This window comes from Ptiloglossa arizonensis, chromosome 12 (genome assembly GCF_051014685.1).
Source record: "Ptiloglossa arizonensis isolate GNS036 chromosome 12, iyPtiAriz1_principal, whole genome shotgun sequence".
NCBI classification, from domain to species: domain Eukaryota; kingdom Metazoa; phylum Arthropoda; class Insecta; order Hymenoptera; family Colletidae; genus Ptiloglossa; species Ptiloglossa arizonensis.
The window spans coordinates 13,502,383-13,522,952 of NC_135059.1; the positions used below are offsets into that span (position 1 = coordinate 13,502,383).

Below are 20,570 nucleotides of genomic sequence, written 5' to 3' on the forward strand. Positions count from 1 at the left end.
AAACTGCAGAAGGATCTCTTTTTCCTTTATTAAGCATTCATAACCACACACAAGCAATAAAATCAGTCGTATATATTATGAAATAAATAAAATTAACAAACAGTAATACGTTCTATAAATACCATATACCACATAAATATTACAAATTTATAATTTGCCTAATTTCAACGTTGCGCTTTGCCGGTAGATCAAAAAGTGATATTAGGAAAAATGTAAGTGCCATTTTTAATTTTTATTCTGTAACCATAGATACCTAATCCACTTTAATTCCATTCATATGGAAGTTATACGGAATAGTGTTCAGTTATGTCTCCAAGGATCGACACTGGCCACATACAGTCACAACCACTGGCGATCTCTTTGACAAAAGGTTCCCAACACTCACTGTTCCATCGTCGCCTTATTAATAATAGCGTTCGGCCTTTTTGTACGCAGTGAAACCCAGGCAGCACACATTTCTAAAAGAAATGATCTTATGTTTAGTATAGCAAAAGGAGGAAGGAAACTCAGAATGGAAGATAAGCGAACATGCACGAATCACTCTAAAGAGGTTTGTAGTTACAACTCTTTGTGATCCAATTGTTCTTCCTGCATTAGGTTTTATTAATATCTATGAAGCAGAATGAAGTTTCAACTAGTATTGTTTGTAGATTTTATTTATTTTTGCAACCGTAATCGCAAAGAGTTAATTATTCACGATCAAAGTCTCGCATGATTATAATTTCATTAATGTAGCATCTTTGGATACTTGAATGTAATTGCAACAAACTGTACTTACATCACATTAAATGAATAAAATTAAATGCGGAGATTTGTCACAAAGATAGTGATTCTAAAATCTGTTTTTTTTTTTAGGTACTGAAATCTCTTCTTGATAACTAATTCATCAAGCATTGACAGTTAATACATCAAATGAAAACTTTTTTTTATAAACAGCAGGAAGTTTCATGCAAAAGGGAAATATCATCCTGCATCTACCTGCTTCGATGAAGTCACAGCGTGCTGATTATCACCGAGAAAAGAGTAACTTTTACAATAGATTTCATGGTAATGCGGTGGTTGGTATTCGTACTCAGAATCGTCTAATTGCACCTTTTTCGTAACGGTTTCACAGAGATTACGATATTCCTGCGAAGAAAATGTAGACTATCGAAAATGAGTTGAAAGGAATCTTTATTTTTCGTTTTCTGATACAAAACTAACCGGTGATAAATTTCTGTTGTCTCTATCCAGGGGTTGCTGATCGACTTGCTTCTCTTCTTGTTCCGCGACGTAATCTTCCTGCAGATAAGAGACATCCCGAACTAGGGGAACGCTTGGACGAAGACGGTAAGAGTTTTGCGTCGCATCGTATTGTCTTGATAAAACGTAACTGACGTTACACTTCTTACAGATCTCATAAGCATTGTTCGCTAGGACCGCGTAGCCAGCGAACTATAAACCACAGAAAGACAGGTAATAGACATACAAAATTGATTCTTTTCTTCTCCTTAATAATCCTCTATCAATGGTAAAAAATGCATAGAACAAAATGTAAAGTATTCAAAGTTAATTTAGGCTTTTAAATAAGGTAAATATTTATATGATGTATAGTCTGAAAATTACGCAATCATAGTTTGCAAAAGTAACGATTTTGCTAGGCACTTCAGTAAAATATTTTTTGTTTTTTAAGAAAATAGAAACGAAGAACAATTATTTGAGATTAAATTACAGATTTTACTCAATTCCGTGAAATGAAATAAACAAAGTATATGGTTACATTTAGGACATGAATTTATGTCTTATGATAAAGAATATGAGAGTCAGAGGGTTAAAGTTGTGACAAACGTGGGCCATCAATAATCGACGATTGTTCTACCGTTTTGTCAGTTACATTATTAAACGACCGATTTACTCCACTTCCATTCCCACTTGGTAGAACCCTCCGCGCACGATTTATGCTTTATCAAGTTTGATAGGTCTCTAACACTGACTGAGACCTCCGTCGAAGCTTGAATTTTAACGACGACGCAATACAATGTCACAAAAAATGATTAAAGAACATCAATGTCATCAGAAATGTTATAATTCTGTCTTGTTTAAATTGAATAGTATCTACGTTCTTAAAGAAGACAATTGATCGAAACAGATATACCGTATTGATAAATTTGGAATCTGATCCGTTTATGGGCAAATTCTGCTGATAATATACATATATTTAATGTATAGTTTTCGCTTTAAATCTACCAAATGAATGTTTCTATAGATTTTCAGTGTTCGTTTATTCTTCGGATAGAACTTGACTGGAAATTAAATTTATTTCGTGAAAAGCACGACAAAAATTAAGACGCGAAGACAAAGAATAATCTGTAAAGAAATTGTTAATAAATTAAGTTACATATATAAAAATTGGATATCGCGATTAAGGAAAAAAAGAAATGGAACAAAAAAACAGAATTGAGTATCGTGAAACGAAGATCATGATCGTCAATTGAATGATGACGACACGAATCAGCATAAAATGTTGACGAATGTTTGAAGATAATGGTAATCTCGCGAAAAACAGTATGAACCAGTCAGCAAGGTCGATCGTGATTGAGCTGACGTGCTTCGCGTCGTACGATATAAATTAGTCTTCCCCGTGCCGATCGCTATGATTCGCGGTGCCTTCAAACTGACCACAGCATGGTGTAGTATTAACAAGCAAAAACAGACAAAGATATTGGATGATTTTTAAAAAAAACGATCGAACAAGTCTTGATCTTTTTCAACATTTTCCTCATTTCAACGAGACAAATAGCAGCAATGTCAAATGTGTTCCTCGATTCATTATTGAACCATGGAGTTAATTTACTTTGTATATTACTTTAGAATTAATTAATAGGTTGTTCGATAATATAGGTATCGAACGATAAAACTTATTGAACAACCTAGTATACTTTTCTCTCGATAATTCCAGAAGATTCTTTCAATGTACCAGTGTTGTTACTGGTGATGGAAAAATCTTGCTCGAAACGCACCTTTGAGTACATTTGTCAATGATATTCTTAGAATAATTTTGCAAATTACTCGTGTAGATAAGGCATGTAGTTTGAAGATCAGTTTAGCGTCGGTACTGTATAACATTTTCATTCGAAAGACTTAATATTAGGATGAAAACCGCTATAGTACAAAAATCAAGAAACAAGGAACCTTTCTCAATCTGTAATCTCTTGCGAGCAACGTGAGAACAATTATCCACTAATATAATAAAGATACAATATAATATATGACAGAAACAAAAGTGGAAAAAGCTATTAGGTGAATAGGAAAGTTAAAAACCACGTTCCTCTAACGAAAATAAATTCCCTGCTTCGGCGATTCGCCAAACTTAAGGAGAAGATCACAATATAGTAAGTCCCCCGAGATGAAACCTCTGTAACTCCCTCTACCAAATGACCGGAAATTTGTTCCCGTTGTTTCTGAGACTTGCCTTAAACAAAAATTAAGATCCGCTGCGAAGCAACAGAAATTAAAAGCGAATTACCACTTTCAGGAGAGGACCGGGGAGCCGGAGGGAGCCGGAGGGAGCCGGAGGGAGCCGGAGGGAGCTGGTGGTCAGCTTGGAACGATATCAACGCGTATTCTCCACGCGGTGGCACGTCAGTGTGCGGTAGGTAGTTATCCAATTGACAGTGCCCCCGTCTGACATAGTTCAGTCGACGGCGAACTCAGGATGATCCGACTACGTCTCTGGCAACAGTGACGTTAACGTTCTTGCCGAGTCTGCGTTCGCGCGACCCAACAACAAATTGCGTTCCACCGCGTGTTCAGCCTGTGGAAGATCGTCGAAGATCGTGGAAGAGGATCGGATCGTTGTAACGCTTAGGAAATATCGGGATGACGATTCTCGTACGGGCAACGATGAACGCTTACGTGTTTTGGGACCGCGTCGCTGGTCCAGTGAGAATCAATTCGGTCAAGGTTGACCGAAGCTGTCAGTGAACTGGTTTTTTTTTCTTCTTCTTCTTCTTCTCTGGGTGTCAATAAAGCACAGCGTCCACGGTAGAGCTCTAACGAGCAGGATCGACAGCTACTTCTGAGACAAACGCCTCCGTGTGTGGGGAGGGGGGGTGGGTGGGTGGGTGGGGGGAGGGCGAAGAGATGCGAGAGGATTGGCACGATTAACATGGCAGCCGATCTGTACTCGAATGGAACCGTGAAGTCAACGTCCGGCAGGTGAGATAAATTGATAAGGAGACCGCGATAAGGTAATGTTCTCGCTGCCGTGGTCTAGTGGTCATCGGACCGAGCAGCTTCGTAGCGTGCGTTGAGGACTCCAAAGGGTCAGGGTGGGAAGTATAAACGATTTCTATTAACGATTTGTGATCTACTACCGTACGGTGTGGGTGGACGCTATCGTTGGAAGATCATAAACAATACGCGTTAGACTTTAAGGTGAACGTGAAGTACATACCGTTTCGAGCGGTTAGAGTGTCAGGTTTCCGAACGATCGAATAGAACCGTGTAGAAACGTTCTAGAAAAGATAAATGGAAGCTTAATCTTTCTTCTTACGTTAATAATCTCTCGGTCACGAATTTGATTTCTCTATCGCTCGAAGGGGTAAAATGAATTTTGTGGTGGGACCATTGGAGGGAACGTAAGTGCCAGAGGATTCTGTGAAACGAGTATCCCTGGAATTATCAATATAGAATTCTCCACGGGAGACGTTCGCGAAGGAATTAACTTCTCACGGTACAGCGAGAACAGTATCTGAGCGTATTTTCGATATTTTCGTCGACGAGGTTCACCAATATTCAAAAATTTACTGATTTTTGAATGATTCGTTTAAGAACGCGTCCGAGCGTGATTTCCTTGCTTTTTTTATGACAATATTCATGACAATGAAACGGTTTAATAGCCGTTACGGCTGTCCGAGTTAATAACCAATTGACCCTCGACCACTCGAGCAAAGGTTTCATTGATGAGTAGTACCGTTGGCAAAAACTTTAGCAACGGACGGTTCAAAATTTTCATTCGTCGATGTTTAATGTTTGTCCGTTTCGTCTAGACAATTGGACCGTGGAAAACTAGCGATCGTACGCACGATGAGAATTCTTGTTTTCGGAAATACATGGTTAAGAATGCAAGTTTATCGGTATTTAATTCAGAATCATCAGATTGTTTGTTTGTTCAAACGTGTACACCACTTGACTCTGTCTCGATGCAAAGTCATTTCAATAAACCCACATGGCGTCGAGAAAATTCGTGTCAGTAATGATCCGTCTATTTAAAGAAAGATGCAACCATTGAGAACGATAGATTCGAATATCCGACTTCGGTTATTCTTCGTTGAAATACTAGTGTTTTCACGATATCAGGGTGCTTCGTTCGACATCGAGTTCTCAAGGAGAAACTTTTATACGTGAGTAAAGTAAAAACTAGAATTGATGGCAGCTGAGCACACAACTATTGTACCTAGGACAAATTTATCGAGAGGCTCGGTTGTTCGTGCCATTGCTCATTTTCTTTCTTTCTTTCTTCCTTTTTTGCTCCTCTTTTATATTTTTCGAATGTTCTTGAAAATACGCGTGAATAATTTGTTCCACGTTGCCCGTATCGTAATACGTAACGTACAGTAGAATGAATGTTCTCGTAACTGTTGTTAAAGAAAAACCTAAACGTAAACAGTAACCTGGTTTAATAACAATAAACACTCGTTACGATGAATGCCCTGATACGTTAGTTATCAACGCGTGTTCCTCGCGTACGGGCACGTTAAATGCCTAGTTTCCGGAAATGTTCCAAAAGGTACCACGTTAACTTACGTAATTAACAATTTTCGTACAAACATTCTCAACGATAACCCGAAGTCTCATCAGACGTCGTATTTCAAGATTTTCGTTACCATTCGACCGTTCGAACGCCATTATTATCACGAAACGCTACAAGACTATCGCCAACTCGTACGATTTTACAACTTTTTCGCAATATTTTTAATCTTCAAGATTAAGTAAATATCGAGTATGGTAAAAAAAAAGGTTGCCCTCCCATTGTTACTAAAAAACAACGTAAAACTTTACAGCGTGAAAGAACGATCGAGCCGAGATTCTCGTTTAGATTCGATCTTTCGTTAAATTCTTTTCAAGATCTTTTAATCAAAGTGTAGACACGTTAATCGTTCGTTTGTCCGAGTTTAATGGTAAAATCGAACGAATGGCATTTTGAAATTAACAAATTGTGCAACAGTCTGGCACGTTGAGCGTTGAAGAATTACAAAAGTCAGGCGAATATTAACACGCAACACGGAGCATGAAATTGTGGACGGGACGCACCTCATAAACGAGAACGATTCGCAGAGAAGAGACTATTAGACTCGTTAGTTTAGGAAATCAATTAGATTCCTTCTCCCAAGTGGCAAGGACGCACCAAGAATTTCGTCAAAAGTTTACGTGACATGTTTATCGTCGTTTCGATGGCCGTGCACATTGGCAGATCTAAACCAGCAAGTGTTCTAATAATTCCGTTATGCGAAACTAGATATGTTATGTTTCTCTTTAAATCTGCAAGCGATTACGGTTCCAGTTGAATACAATCACGGTAAAACTTTGTCTCACAGAATTAACTATTCAAAACTAGAATTAAATATTAGAAACTGTTTCGACGAGGCCAGAAACAATTCGTTCATAAACTTCGATAGTTAATTACGCTTGTAACTATAATTCTGAACTAACATTTGTAAATGAATTTAACGATTCCATATTTTTTTAAATATTTCAATATTTCCTTGCGAATTTGCTTTCGAGTTTACCCAGTAGAGATACTGCTACTTTTAGCAGTGATACATTTTATGCTCGATAATTAATTACAGTGTCAAGGATACGGTATAGTGATACAAACAAGCAATTAGAGATCAAAGTAATTAGCGAATCGTCTGAACCGTTCAGGAAAATAAACCAGGTGTTGGAAATAAACGATACTTAGAGTAACACCTTGAAGCATTTACGACATTAAATGTTCTACAGATTCGTTCGATTGTTTAGCAGATTACTATAGACTATTAGAGTCGAATAATTTGTTCGAGAGAGTTCGAGAAAACAAATTTGTTACCGAACTTTGTCGTTGATTCGAACATTATTGGATCGATATGAATGTTGTGTCATAATTTGTGGACTTTTTCTCAGGATTTTCCACTCGTGAAGCGAACCGTTCATACTATACTGCAGAAGTTCTTGCAGTGAACGACCTATTTGGGTTAGAAGTTTAATTTGATGAGCAGAACAGTGACTTTAATTTAAGTTTGTAGTCGGCGTGGCGCGCAACCTACGTTCGTCTTGCTCGAATCCTTTTCTTAACGTTCACGCTGTCTTTGATCAGTTTCTAATTCGCAGACACCGTAATTGAACCAGTTTCTATTGTCACAAATGACGGAATAATTGATGTTCAATTGGTAAGAAACTTGGTACCGATTTATTCTTTAATAGAGGCAACATTCTGAAAATAAAACACAACTGTCTAATGTAATGGAAATGTTATAAGATAAAGTAAGAAACGTCGACGGAATATATTTTCTACGTAAATATTTACAGATGCACTGTTTCGATGTGTTTGAGGCTTGAATTGATATTGGAACGATTTAAATTGTAATGTAAAAAATATATAAAATAAAACACGCTTCACGGTTTGTCGTATTCAAGACAAGAAGCTTATTGAAGCTATATAAACGAGGAATGCGCACGAGTTCCGTGTGTTTAAAGAGACAATTAGATCATACTAGCAAGACATTCTCACGAGGATGGATTTAAACCTGTTAGCAAACCGCGAATGACGTGTACGAAAATCCAATCGCTATCCACGAGATGGATTATATGTGTAAATCGGAACAGAAGTTGGCTAGTTGTAATTTTTATTTTCTAACTTTTCTTAGTCGATCGGACCTAATTTTCACTATCGTTCTATTTTCACCGCTCGAATTTTACTACATATTAGTATAACGAGTTACAATAAATGTCAAGTTTTTGTTTGAAGTATTTTTATATTAAATAAAGCAAAGATTTCTTAGGAGCGAAGAGGACCAGCAGTTGAAAACATTCAATGGTCCATTCGCTGTCAGATTATTTTTAGATAGCAAGATAGGGTCTACCCCTTGATGCCAGCTAAAAATAGCCAGTAAGGCCAATCCAGCTCCAATTATTCCATTTAGGTATTTAGGTGACAATCGACTGACCGCCAATTTAGAAATATTCCACACGCTGACAGCCCAGGGACCTCAGGCAACGATGTGGACGAATGCAAATAATATGTTGGCTAGTCTAGAGAGGATTGGTTAAAAGTGTTTTATAATTTAATTTATGTACGATGAAATTATACCCCTTGAAATGCATTAACTCTGTAGCAGTAGATATTATTGGGAAAAATTTAACTTTGTTAAAATCTTTCTAGTTGCAGGTATCTGTTATAGAGTATTGATAGAGATCTAACGTTAAAAAAGTTATTTAGGATATTTAAAAGGTTTTGTTTCTCATAAAACTGGATATCGCTTAAGAAAATTAACTTTTTAATACTGTCCACTTTACGAGAACTGTTCCTTGAATGTTTGTTCCAAACATTGAAAAAATATAATAAAAGAATCGTGGATTAAACGCGTTCGATTAAAGTAAAAAGGAATGTCGAAAGTAAACTGAATTACAAGTTTTAATAGTATCTTACGGCGAAAGTTCAGTTTACGTGTAAATCGATCACTGAAAGAAATCTAACATTAAAATTAGGATCGATTCGCGAGGCGTCAATTCGCTGAACTCCGTGCGTTGTTGTTGTATTCTAATTTGTTTTTATAGAGGTATCTCGATATACGATGCGCGAGAAAAAAAATCTTCGTTAAGTGACAAGTGAATTTAATAATGAAGCATAACTGCTGCATCCTCGTTGCTACTGTACAACGAACAAATTTAAACGCTCGAAGCCTAGTAATATGCAACCGGTCTAACGAACACGTTTCTTTGCCTGCAGAATTGCGGGCAGCATGAGGCAACGTAAGACCGGCACACTTGGCGCCGCGGCGCCTATTACTACGGAGGAAGAGAGGCTGAAGTTTCAAGACAACAGGTTCTTGACGACTTTGGTACTCGGAAGAAATAGGTGAGTGCACGTATTGTTCTCTTTTCTTCCTCGTTATATCATGATTCTGGCATCGGAAATGCGTTTCGATTATAAATTGAGAACACTTGTTCTCCAAACGTACCACACCAATTTCAAAGGAATCGACATCTGTTCGATGAATAATAAAGAATCGTTAAGCGTCATCGAGTGTTCTTTTCGTCGTTATTCAAGAGGATGCAATATTGTTGAAACTCGTACTGTTTCGATATCTTTTTTTCTTTAGTTACATTTTACATCGGAGAGTTATAATATTGCTAGTTACAATTACTGTCGTTTAAAGAATATTATACTTTTTTCAAACTCGCGAAAGTTTGTTAGAGAACTAACATCCCTAAAATTTTATAATAATATTTAATAATAATATTAATATTTAATGATTAATCAATTATAATCGAGAACTTTCTTTGTCTTTCGAGGAAAGATCTTATTGTCCTTTCGTTGACGAATTACGAATTATTTTTAAAAGGAATTGCTGTCAACTTTTTACATCAAATAGTAACATCATAATATTTGCCTTACATCTCGTTAATCGTGATAACAGTTTGCTCGTTTGTTAAAGCTGTACGTGGCATGGTAAAATTAGACAAGGGAACACTAAATTTAAGCGCAATTTACGTTGCAAATTAACACGCACATTTAACATCCTTTTAAACTAGTTATTACGAGTCGGCACGGAGAACACACGAAGACGTACGTACTAATAACTCAATGGTAAACAACGTAAGTTTTCTTAATGACGTAGCAGTACGTTCATGATAATTAAAGTTCTTAAAGGCCGCGGGCGCGCTATATAAGTGAAGAGTACGGTTGCGTGTACAGTACTTGTAAACTTTTAACAATTTCATTTGTTTTTCACCGTTTTAACTGGATCAAAAATTTTTTTTTTTTTAATTTTCTTCGACGATTGCGAAACATCAATTTATATTGTTCTTTGTATTGGAAGTTAATAAACAATTTAATGTCTTTGAGCATTCTCTTGAACTTTGTCTATTTTATCCATTGTTCAATTTCTCAAATTTTCAAATTTACAAAACTTTCGAACACTTCGTATTTCCCAATTCCCAGATACCCAAGCGTGCTAAATTTTTCGTAAGTGAATATTTGTGTATATTTGAAAATCTTACCATCACGAAGTAACTCAATCGATGCATGATGATCGTTTTTTTCCTTTATGCTTCGTCTCCCAAAAGATACTTTCGTCAACCAAGTCACTGTCGAACCTGAGTTCCTTCTTCGAGCTCGTTTTATATAGCGCACAGGATCCAAGCACATCGAATCACCTGTCATTTCGAAGCTAACAGGTCATCACGTCCAGATCCTCGTGCAAATAGCGGAATTTGATATCGCGACAGACGTGTCGTGTTCAATTACTGACCGTTTAATTGAATTCTCTAATCGTGCCGATCGAAACAAGTATCGGTATCTATATAACTCGTATTCAGTCCAACGCCGGCATCGGTCAGTCACATTTCTTTGTTTCATTTCCATGCCTGTTTATTTCATCGACTGTCCCGTTCCTCTCTCTATTCATCTCTTCTTACATTTCTTTTCTTCGTTACGCTATTCTATCTCCGATTCCGTTCTAATTGGTATCCTTGTCTCTCTTTCGTACTTCGCGTATTTCTCCACCTCTTTCTTTCTTTCTCCATCTTTCTCGAGCACGACGCGCGTCTCTTTTTAACGTATTTCTCGATATACGCGCGAACGACGATGAAAGCACTTCAATTACTAATCTCAGCGAGCGTGCTGTCGACGAAGTTTATGGTGGGATTCCACTTTGACAGACGGGCCAGGATTAACCTTAATATCGCGGTCACGTATCACGCGACACTCGTTCTCTCGCCGAAAAAATATTTCCAACCGTTCGGCAGTAGTGGCAGAACGCGCGCGCCAGACTGCAGTGCTTATGTTGGATAGATCGTAATCTCTGGCCACTCGACGCTCACCGGGAATCTCCGTGAGTAAAGCCCTGACAGAGATTTTCGAGAAAGATTAACGGGATTGTGTGGGTTTAGCTCTTTTCGATATTTTTATTAATTCAGTTCGATCCACGCTGTTCAGTCGATCGGTGTATATCGGGCAGAAGGGAAACTCCAGGATTTCCCCCGTACTTTTATTAGGGTGTGTATTCTAGAATGAGTAAACCTCGGTTTTAATGAAAGATTTTTATCTTTAATACCTTTGTTCAGGGTCCAGAACTGAAACGAAATCTATCGAAAATTTCTTTACATTCCCTCGTGAATATTCCTAATAATTTTTGAAAACTAATTCTTAGAGCAACGAAAGAAAGAGAGAGTTAAATTGTTCTAGATTGGAATTTGTTACGTGAGCTGTTCCTTTCTGGAAGAAAGACCAATCGACTTAAATGAATCAGATTGGGGCTTGCGTAGGTTGCGTCGACGCTTTGTCGACGCATTTATTTTGACAAGATTACATGTAATTGAGACTTAATAAACACATTGTCGTGGTCTCCTTAATGCAATCCAGCTCTAATGCGTGCATTGTTTGCAGATACAAACCGGTCCAATCTTTTCTTTCGCTTGACAATTTCACGTTTTATTTTGCATTTACATTTACCACAATGAACCGGAAAATATTTTTCAATTTCCAAGATTGAAGTACGAGGACACTTATGACATTTTTTGTTTTCCGTATTTACATTCGGCACAAAAAAAGAAAACCAAGAAATATTTTCAATTTCCCGTATTGAAATACGAGGGTACTTCTGAGATTTTTGATTTTGTGAAACCCCAGATAACGATTTTTTTTATTTGAAAATCATTCAGAGCGAATATTGGGTTGAACTTGCTTTGTTTACTCGTTCCTTGTGAAAATATTTTAAAAAATATTGGACATTTTCGTAGGAAAATTTCGCCAGACGTTCTACCATCCTGTTCTCCGGGGATTTTCCGGCAGAAGTCCTTCCGTGCTTTGACGCCGCCAAAGAGTGCCGCCACGAGCGTAGACTCGATCGCGGCGAATAATCACGGTCGCGCAGGCGTCGATCAGAGCGGTCCACGTGAGCCGAAGACACCTAACAATAGCGGTCGTACAAAGTGTAGCGTGTTACTGCTTGCGCGAGGCACCCGGGGTGCCAGCAAGCACGCGCGCCTTGGTACAGCACTGGCGAACAAAATGGCGTCCTCGAGCTCCACGACGGTCGTGCAGGGCTGGCCGAACACCAAGGACGACTATGAGCTCAAAGAGGTTATTGGTGAGTAACGTTGCCACTTTGCATTTTTCATCGCCTTCAACGACGGAGAAACTCGTGAACTTCTTCCAAACAATAATTGCTCTCTTTCACGAAATACGATCACCGGGTCTCCGACGAACTGTTACTGCTTCTTGACGTTACCGTGAGATTTACTCGATTCATCAGAAAAGAATATTCCACAAATACATGAGATCGAGAATGCAACAGATCATCATATTATTTCGATATGAAACGCGACAGCGGTCGATCCCGACACGTTGTTCGCATTTACGTGGCCTTCTCACTCGCTCCCATTCCCTATGCTTGCCGTCTTGCTCGCACTCGAAGAGGCACGTATACCGGTGTCCGATACGTCCTAACCTAGTTAACCTGCTACGAAAGGGAGCCAACAATTATGCCGCATGCGGAATTCGCACAGTCAACGTTTTCGGAATGGTTATGAATTGGTACGAGGTTAAGAAACCGTAATCGAAGTTTGAAAAAGGTTATGTTATCGACTTAAGTTATTGTTTGTTGCTTGTTGATTATAGCGATCGAAAAAATTGTTGAATTATCATAGAATTTGGAGATGTTCTCGTACAGTAAATGTTTGAAACATTTGAAATGTTAGATGAGTTGGGATTGATATTCGCAATAATCGTTTGGAGTGATGTTTAAGAAACGAAAAATAGAATTAATCAAGAAAGAGGTTAATAATGGTTACGACAATGTATCTACATTTTCTTATAATATTAAAGACATTTCTATATATTTATGGAAATTATTAGTTTTAAACGTAAGTATATTTTGCTAAAATTGTTAGTTCCATTCATTTGTGTTCCTACAAAATTATATTTTCAGATTGTGGCATAGTTTCCTTACAAAAGAAATTTTTTTTTTAAGAAAAGTACACGAAACAAGACTTAATTATGTTAAAGGTTATTTTAGTTTTTTCACTTTCAAAATCAACGAATTTCGAAATTAAAGAGATTAAAATCCGTGTAAAGTAAATTAATTTAAAATTGCGTACCTAGCATTAATATATATATATATATATATATATATACACAAATGAGTGCGTGTGCGCGCGCGCGCGCGCGTGTGTGTCATGCAGTGACACGTGGTGTTGATTGTGACGTATAATGCGTCAAAGACTGAAAGATTTTTTGAGTAAAAATAAAAAAACTTTATTTTCTTGTTGTTGTTGTAGTGTTTAACTTCTTTTCGTTCTTTTGTTCTTTTCATTTTTACCAACCTGAATGAATATTTAGTATTTTATATATTATTTTTTAATATAATTATAAAAAATATGTATATACAAAAACATATTCAAAAATTTGGACAGTAATTTATTAAGAAATAGGTATGAAATTTTACAAATTTGTAATTTTTCATTTTACATAAACTCTACAAAAATGAATTTTTGAACAAAATAAATTTTACCAAAAAAATCTTCAAAAGTTCTATTTTAAGTTCTTTATTAATTTAAATGTTAAGCTTTTTTAGATTTTCTTTCTTCTTATTTATGAATTATCCAGCATAAAATATTCTACTATTTACTATAATTACTGTAATATCAATTTATTGAATCCTGCAAAACAGTTTGTACATTTAAAAAAGCACTTACATAAATTCAAGGTATCTTGAAGGTTATTGTATGTATTACACATTAATTGCATGATCAAAATTATATAATACAATCTATTAAAAATGCAGCAATATATTATGTTTAATTTTTGTGACTTTTATTTTATAAACGTTAATTTACAATTGTTTAAATATATCTTCTAAACAGAAATGTTATTGTTATATAATTTGCTATTATAAGAAAATTGAATCCCCCTTGTACATTTTGTAATTTTTTTATTTAATTTCAGGAGTGGGCGCGACCGCCGTAGTGCACGCAGCATTTTGTATTCCACGACAGGAAAAATGCGCAATCAAAAGAATAAATTTGGAAAAATGGAACACAAGCATGGACGAGCTTCTGGTAAACATCAACGCGTTCAATTTCGTCGGCAAAAGCGTCGTAAAATTTGCTGATAACGCATCAATATATGCGAAATAACGCGTCGATTGAGATGGATTATTTGTATTATCAAAATTATCGCTCATGAGTTATCTAGGAATATCTCTCATTGCGTTTGGACGATAACCGAAGGCATTGTTCGATTAGATAACGTTGCAGTAGTTATTATTATATTCATTGCGAATATATTAATTATGTTGGCTTTTATATTTTACAATTGTACTGTATTTGTAAACGTTTTAAACATTTTATACATATGGGTTTCTTTGGTTTTTGCAAATGCTTTGTTAGGATATAAAGTCTGAGAAACATGTATTTTATTTGTAATATACAAAATTGCCTACCAGAAACAGATCATTTAATTATGTCCTTTTTATTGTTAAAGATACTAAAATACATTGAAGACTAAAGTTGAATAGTTTCATATGAAACTTAAAGGCAGCTTCTGGATAATCTGTTTCTGATGAATCACTGCGTATGAATTTTTATTTTCGATATTAAGACAATATATATTATCTTTTACAGAAAGAAATACAGGCTATGTCCTCCTGCAATCATGAGAACGTTGTCACATATTACACATCTTTCGTGGTAAAAGAGGAACTCTGGCTTGTCCTCAGGCTGCTAGAGGGGGGTTCCTTATTGGATATTATCAAACATAAAACGAGAACTACTAATTGTAAACATGGAGTGTTCGACGAAGCTACGATAGCTACTGTGTTGCGAGAGGTGCTCAAAGGCCTTGAATACTTTCACAGTAACGGACAAATACACAGGTATTCTAAGTAATTCTTCCATTGACTTTTTTAATTACCATAATTAAATAAAAAGCACCTTTTGTGCTAAACAGATTAAAAAATATTAAAAATGCTTAAAATGCTTAAAATGCTATTTGAAAGCTGGTGTTTCAAATGAAGCATTAAGTAAATATATCTGATGCTCTTATACATATAGACAAATTTTAATAACAGAATAATATTAGGGACATAAAAGCCGGTAATATCCTACTAGGAGAAGATGGCACAGTGCAGATTGCTGATTTTGGTGTCAGTGCTTGGCTTGCAACAGGTCGAGATTTGAGCAGACAAAAAGTCAGACATACCTTTGTGGGCACACCATGCTGGATGGCACCAGAGGTCATGGAGCAGGTGAGAGAGGAAAGTAACATTACAACTTCTTAGCTTGCGTTTTTTGTGTTAATATTTGTCTTGCATTTGTTTAGTGTACACTATTTCTTAGGCATTAAAAATGTTAAGAAATAGAGGCTTAAAACTAATTTCATTGCTATTTTGTTATTTTTATTTTCAAGGAATCTTTCTTAATATTTTAATAGTAATAAAATAATTTACAAAATTGTGTTCAATTACAGAATTTCGTCGAGCATGTATGTTGTATAATAGTTGTGTTCTTCAAATAGTAAAAACAATATACATTCTAGTGTATAGTACACTAGTTAATAATTACTAGCAAATGCAATAATTTCTGTTGTACTAATTACATTGACAGAACCGTTTATTTACGAAACGAGCGAAGCATGTTAAATTAAGAGCATGTTTTAACTTCGTTATTGCCATTCCAGTTCAATAACTACCTTGTAAAATCAATTATAATATGCACATAAATTTGCAGGACCATGGCTATGATTTCAAAGCAGACATTTGGTCACTCGGCATCACAGCGATCGAGATGGCTAGTGGCACAGCTCCATATCACAAATACCCCCCGATGAAGGTGTTAATGTTGACACTACAGAATGATCCGCCAACTTTGGATACAGCTGCCGATGATAAAGATCAATACAAAGCGTATGGAAAAACATTCCGGAAAATGATCGTCGACTGTTTACAAAAGGATCCGACAAAGAGGTAAAGACCTACTAAACTTTATCTTTTTCACCACAAAAGAATCATGTAGCGATCATGAGTACCAAATTTTTTTTTAGACCAACAGCGACAGAGCTGCTAAAGCATCCATTCTTCAAAAAAGCGAAAGATAAGAAATATCTGCAGCAAACTTTGGTAGCGATTGGTCCTAGTCTTGAGACCCGCGTACAGAAGGTAAATCTTTCAATGTAAAATAGCTTTTTACTATTCAGTTTGATTACAATAGTTCCTAAACGCCTTAATTTCTAAATATTTTACCGTTCATAGGGCATCATTATTTTATTGTCTTCTAGGCTTCGAAAAGACAACCTGGTACGTCTGGTCGCCTACACAGAACAGTTACAGGCGAATGGGTTTGGTCTTCGGAAGAGGAAGAAAGTGGTGCATCCAGCGGCGATGAAGGTAAAGAGGCGTTACCAGTCAACACAATTGAGAATCCCAGTAGCGAGGAAGAACCCGATGATGAATTTTATGGACAAGTGAAGTTAGCGCCAAGTCAGCTTGTTGTACAAGCCACTGAGCAGAATATTCCCGTAAACTTGGTATTAAGATTACGGTATGTGGTATTGAACATTCTACACTTATTTCAGGTGTTATCCAATTATGTTTTCTTCCAAAATTCCCATTATACCTTCAAATACCTTCTCATTATTTATTGTTGTTTATGCCAAATATCTTGTATTATTTAGTTTTGTTTTTATTGCAGACGCCCTGAGACACACTTCACCTTTGAAGACAAGCCCGAGTACGCATGTTCCTGCCTTATCCTTAATCTTGTTTCCACAATCACTATTTACTAACGCTTTCATATTCTGCAATAAATTGTACAACTTGGTATTACGATGTAATTCTAAATTATAAAGGATAATTTGCCTATTGTAGAAACCAGAAACGAGAACTTAACGATATTAGATTCGAATTTGCTGTTGGAGTGGATTCTGCCGAGGGCATTGCAGCAGAACTAGTCGGCGCAGGTTTAGTCGATGGCAAGGACATCGTTGTAATAGCAGCAAATTTACAGAAATTAATAGACAGTGCCGGCCAGTTACGGACAGTAACGTTTTCATTGGTATATTGTCTTTAATCTGCAATCTATTAATTCTTATTTTAAGTCTCAGATAAGATTGATTCACTGTAAATTATGTTTTTCAGAATTCTGGTCACGCAGCCAACGAAGTGCCAGATGATAAAGCGTTAATAGGATTTGCTCAGATCTCCATCACTGATTAAATGAACTTCCAACTTGCATTCTGAAGTCTCAGGATACCGTTCTTAACCACCGTTTAGAGAATGGGAAGTATCAAAAGCTCGTCGATTCTATCCTGATGGCCAAGAATAGACGACTAACAAAAGGACAGCTCTAGAAAATTTACGAATTCGTAGCCCACCTTCTGTATCACACTTTTTTTTTACAGCTTTTGCTACTTTCACTTCTTCCAAGTTCTAAGTACAGTGCGATAAAGCATTAGACACAGGGCATAAGTATACAGGACTCCGTAATTATTACGCGTCAATTGCAACGAACAGCTTGAAAGTGTATTCAAAGCCGCGTACAGATAGTTCGTCAGCAAAGTACGAGTTCGTGAATGTAGATCATCTAAAGTATTTGAAAAATTTTTTTAATCCTCTTGTTACCATAAAATCTTAGAAAGTACTAAAACCTTTATACGTGCTCTTCTTTATAGAAAACGGAAAGATTTTTGAGGGATTTGTTACGTCAAGTAATTAAATAAACATTAGTTATTAACGTTATTAATAAAAAAAAGTTGATGGTAACATTACTTTCTTGTTCTACGATATATAATGACTAAATGTAATAAGAGGGTTAAATCAAATTTTAATCGCTAAACTCGTGAATCATTTGCGAACCTGGTGCGTACGCGATTATGGTTTCACGCATGCCTTTAATGCACACATAAGCAAGGCACAGAGAGCGGAGAAGAGGAACAGTATCGTCCGTACTGGCTTAAATATCCACTTGCTCTAATCATTAATGGCTGTAGTTCCATATATTCTCAATCTATATCACTCATAATACATTAATTCCTGTAAATATTAGTAATCGAATCGTTTGTTAAGTTTACCATTCTATAAGAAACATAAACACAGAATTTCAAATAACTAAGCAAATGAGTGGCAAACTGTTCGAAGGTGCTTAAACATCTGACTTACTTATTTGAAAAACCAGGCGAACACACATTCTTTGCACGGTTAAGGATTTAGTTAAAGACATAGAACACATGCTGAACATGTTTAACGCATTCTGTACTAAAGCGGTCATCAATCTCCTGTAAGATACATAAATTGTTAGCGTATTTCCTTATGCTTGAACGCTACAGGATTCGTAGAACACGCGAAAGTACTAATGGAACGTGTTTTGTACTTAATTAAATAGAATTACGATAGCGGATTTATTATTTTACGGCTTCATAGAGGCAGACAAGTTTGCCGAGAAAATGTTCCACGTGTCTTAAGAAGTTTTAGAAAACGAGCACACAGATATCTTTAGGGCAGATCTGTCAACCCTTTGCAGTTTTATTTTGCATCGGGCTTAACAATGTATACAATTGTACTTTGTGTCGAACACGATACAGAATTTCGTATATAATGATTATTTATTTGCGTTGAAGCTATTTGTTACAATATTTACCCTTTATTTGACTGAAACTTTTAATATTTGAGAAATATAATTGCAGTTTTTGAATAATATTTATTGAAGAACCAAAAAAATGTTAGAATCGTTCTATCACTAGTTTATCTATTTTTCAGTTTAAAAGTGCTGTAAAATACAAAGGGAAAATAAATATTGTTGAATTTCATTAATTGCCTGATCTAAAATAAAAAGTAAACTCTGCAAAGGGTTATGAAACAGAATGCGTCGGAATCACATTAAAAAAATTTATCACGAAGGTGCAACAACTTAATACTATCTCGAATTGCAGTTAAAAACGCGAAGTTTGTCACGAATTCGGCTCGGATCAGGTAAATTATTGTGATTAAATTATTTTAAAGTAATGTGATTCTGATATTTATTGATGTAAGGTCCACGTTGAGACCGCCCGCGTAAGATGATAAAGGAAATAAATATTTTTTCGCAATGTTAGGGATCGATAACAAAAAAAAGTACTCGAAAATAAATCTGTTCGATTGAATATTTATTGCTTGAAGGGGGTTTCGTAAATAAAGCCTACGATTAATCTCATGAATAAACATTTTTTTAATTGTATAAAGATTCCTTTATCTATTACAAGAAGCGCGGACTAACTTTGTTTGTATTTGTCATCATAAGCTTGCGAGTAAACATTACTAAAGAAACGCTATTGTTCGTCGAATGGATGTCTTGCTTATTTTTTCTGATTTTATATTTGCATAAACGATTAGTCGTCAACTGTAATTGATCTAGAGCGGGCATGGCTAAATGGTCTCTCACTGATAAGGATAAATGCTATTGTTTGTGGAATTTTGATGTCACACCAAAAAATAATGGGTGGGTATGAATTGCAGTAGTAGATCTAGCATTGTATGCTTAATGCTGATCTATTCAACATAAATGGTCTTATGAGCCACTTCGTGTAATCAAAAACTCATGAAGGCATCACGTAAGTAAACAAAAAAAAAAGTCACAGTAATAAACCAATTCATAGAAGTCTTGTACTATGGTTTCTTTCTAACATTAAACGGAATAAATGGACTGAAGCATGCACCAAACAGAATAATTTAAAAATGATATTTATCGTCTGCCATAGAAAACCATAGCATCTCTTACATTTTTGCCTAGAATTTGAATACATTTAAAGTTACAGAGATTTATTTTTTACGAAATGTTGAGCAGGAACTATAAGCGATTTGCAACATGTATGTGTAACTCTCATTCTCCATCATAACTTGTGACGTATTCCACTACAGCAGCATTTATTATTGCTTGCAAGGGACCACTTGGTTATATCTGATTTTGAGGCTTAACGCAAAAATTGCTTACCAATTGTAATATTTGGTTAGTACATTGTTAGATGACCAAATAGTAATAATTTAAAGAAAATTATAATTATCAAACTGAATCTTAATATAATGTATTTTCAAACTTTTATCTTATTAATTCAATTATTTAGAGACGTTATTAGTGATTAATTAATGTGGTCTGCGAAAATGAAATGTAAATATTAAGCACTGTTAACGTAAATTTAAATAATTATTTAATTTAAAAAATACATTATTCGACGAAATATGTTGATTTTGTAAACTAAATTTAAATCGAATCTTAGCAAATCAGTTTAGCTATTTCTGGTTAAAATATTAACAAATTATTATGAAATTCGAGATTCAATTTTAAAAAGTAATTTACATGGT

At 35.8% G+C, this 20,570-nt stretch overlaps 2 protein-coding genes and 1 long non-coding RNA gene across 8 annotated transcripts; 2 read left to right on the top strand and 1 right to left on the bottom strand.

Moving 5' to 3' along the window:
- Positions 1-4: 4 nt before the first annotated feature.
- Positions 5-4,149, bottom strand: LOC143153054 (uncharacterized). The gene is made up of 4 exons (XM_076323800.1): positions 3,895-4,149; positions 1,204-1,434; positions 979-1,128; positions 5-458 (listed from the first exon to the last, which is right to left on the bottom strand). Exons 1-4 carry the CDS (start codon positions 4,147-4,149, stop codon positions 285-287), a joined length of 810 nt encoding a protein of 269 aa, XP_076179915.1. The 3' UTR covers positions 5-284.
- LOC143153324 (serine/threonine-protein kinase OSR1) lies at positions 3,550-20,308 on the top strand. Of its 6 annotated transcripts, none has more exons than XM_076324371.1 (12): positions 3,550-3,631; positions 8,969-9,097; positions 11,983-12,332; positions 14,189-14,301; positions 14,866-15,116; positions 15,323-15,495; positions 15,968-16,205; positions 16,283-16,397; positions 16,517-16,779; positions 16,930-16,968; positions 17,106-17,292; positions 17,376-20,308. In XM_076324371.1, exons 2-12 carry the CDS (start codon positions 8,982-8,984, stop codon positions 17,451-17,453), a joined length of 1,923 nt encoding a protein of 640 aa, XP_076180486.1. In that variant the 5' UTR covers positions 3,550-3,631; positions 8,969-8,981; the 3' UTR covers positions 17,454-20,308. The 6 variants fall into 6 exon arrangements, with proteins under 6 accessions (XP_076180486.1, XP_076180481.1, XP_076180482.1 ...); XM_076324366.1 differs by lacking the exon at positions 3,550-3,631 and adding an exon at positions 4,121-4,197; XM_076324367.1 differs by lacking the exon at positions 3,550-3,631 and adding an exon at positions 4,121-4,197 and having other exon boundaries at positions 15,323-15,488; positions 15,970-16,205.
- LOC143153330 (uncharacterized) lies at positions 12,343-13,049 on the top strand. The gene is made up of 2 exons (XR_012993769.1): positions 12,343-12,778; positions 12,863-13,049. It is a non-coding gene; the product is annotated as an uncharacterized LOC143153330 (long non-coding RNA).
- Positions 20,309-20,570: the final 262 nt, after the last annotated feature.